Source organism: Corvus brachyrhynchos, unplaced genomic scaffold (assembly GCF_000691975.1).
Source record: "Corvus brachyrhynchos isolate BGI_N302 unplaced genomic scaffold, ASM69197v1 scaffold14, whole genome shotgun sequence".
Lineage (NCBI taxonomy): Eukaryota > Metazoa > Chordata > Aves > Passeriformes > Corvidae > Corvus > Corvus brachyrhynchos.
In genome coordinates, this window is record NW_008239110.1 from 15,314,892 (window position 1) to 15,316,612 (window position 1,721).

At 56.2% G+C, this 1,721-nt stretch overlaps 1 protein-coding gene across 1 annotated transcript in view; it reads left to right on the top strand.

The window, feature by feature from the left end:
- Positions 1 to 7: 7 nt before the first annotated feature.
- The window catches only part of RSPO3 (R-spondin 3), a 60,946-nt gene continuing 59,232 nt past the window's right edge, over positions 8 to 1,721 (top strand). The window contains exon 1 of the mRNA XM_008637818.2: positions 8 to 285. Within this exon, the coding sequence (XP_008636040.1) occupies positions 189 to 285 (97 nt within the window). The 5' untranslated portion in view covers positions 8 to 188. The remainder of the gene's footprint in view (positions 286 to 1,721) is intronic.

A 1,721-nucleotide genomic window follows, 5' to 3' on the forward strand; every position in this document is an offset into this window, starting at 1 on the left:
AGAAGGAAAAAAAAAAGGAAAAAAAAGGCAAAAGCCATCAAGCCGGCCAAGCCCAGCTTTGGATCTCAGTGCAGGTATTTCTGCTGCTGTGTTCATCCCTTGCCGCCTACCACCCCGGTTTATTATTTCTTTTTTTAAGGAAAGAAAAAAAGGACGAAAAGGAGAAGTCGAACTCTCAAAGGGTTACTATGCAATTGCGACTGATTTCTTGGTTTTTCATCACTTTGAACTTTATGGAATACATTGGCAGCCAGCACGCCTCCAGGGTACGGCGACAGGGAAGAAGTAAGTGCGAAGAGATTTATACTTTGATAACTTCTGCTTCCTCTCGTTGTGCTGTTCACCTGTCCGGGGGGTTCCGTGTCCCCGGTGCCCAGGCGAGTGCGCTGGGAACTAAATCCCGCGTCAGCGGCGCGGCTGAGCAGATTTGCAGGCAGTTTCATTCAGTTGGAGGGATGAAGGCGATTTTTGACCTATATCTGCTCTTCTTTCTCACCTCACCGGGATGAGCAGCGCGGGCTCTGAGAAGACCTGCGTCTGGTGCTTTACATTTTAATGTCTGGTAAAAGGGAACGTCCTTTCTTAGGTCTTTCCTCTTTCTGAAGGGAAAGGGGGAAGACACGACAGGTAACTTTTTGCGGGTATGCCCTAAATGCTTTTCTTCATCCCGGTCAAGGAGCCCCCTTCCCAAGAACGGGCAGTACAGATTATCGCTCTAGGTTAAGCCTGGCGCCCGGCGATGCGGAGAGAGGCTGGGGTGTCGCGGCTCTGTCCGGCCCGTTGGCTTTTAGCCTCCGCTCGCCACTAGTCACCCATCACCACTGTCCTGGGACTGTGGCCCCTGAATTTTTAAATTTTTAAAATTTTAATCCCATGGGATGATGCGAGTTCTTCCCTTCTGATTTAACCGGCCCCTGTCCATCTCCGCCTGGATTCGGGGCAGAGGCAGGAGGCAGGCGGGGGCCTGGGAAGGAAAGAACAGGGAAGCAGCAGCGAGTCGCCCCCATGGAAAGTCGCTGTCCAGGTCGTGGGGCGCTGCCACGGGCAGGCGGGCTCTCGCTCCGGCGTCAGGGTGCGGCGTGGGCTCGAATCCGCGGTGACACCCCCGGCAGTGCCGCCGGTCGGAGCTCTGCCGTGACCCTGCCGCAGGGAGCCGTGGATGAGGCGGGATGAGGCAGCAGGGGCCGCCGGGACGCGCCCCCGACCCGGCCTCGCCACCCCGCCTGCATCGGACCCGCCGCTGTTTCTGGGGAGGAGGAATTTTCTGCGCACCTACCGCGGAGGGGCTGCTCGTGCCTGTCCGCTCTCCCTGACAGCTGCAGACACCGAGGAAATGTCATAAAACACAGCAGTCTGCGTTTAATCAGCAAGAAGTAACTGAGTTACTTCCTCAGGGAGGGGAGGTAGTATTATTTTAATTTTCTCCTGCTCAGCCTTCGCTCCCTTGCCCTGCTTGGCACTGCTGGCCCTTGAAAGCCTCCTTTGTATGGTTTGCCTCCTGCAAACAAGGTTTGATTCACCTAAAGTGCCCCTAAAGCGGAGCTGAGGACGAGAGAGACCGGGGCTCCAGCCCTCCGATCCCCACGGCCTCGCAGCGAGGGAGCACTAAGGGCTAAGTAAAACATGTCAGGGCATCCGATTTATTATCCTTGGCAAGGGAGGGCTCCGCAGCCTCCATCACTTCCCACCCGCTCCTTTAACCCCTGGCAACCGCGGGCCCG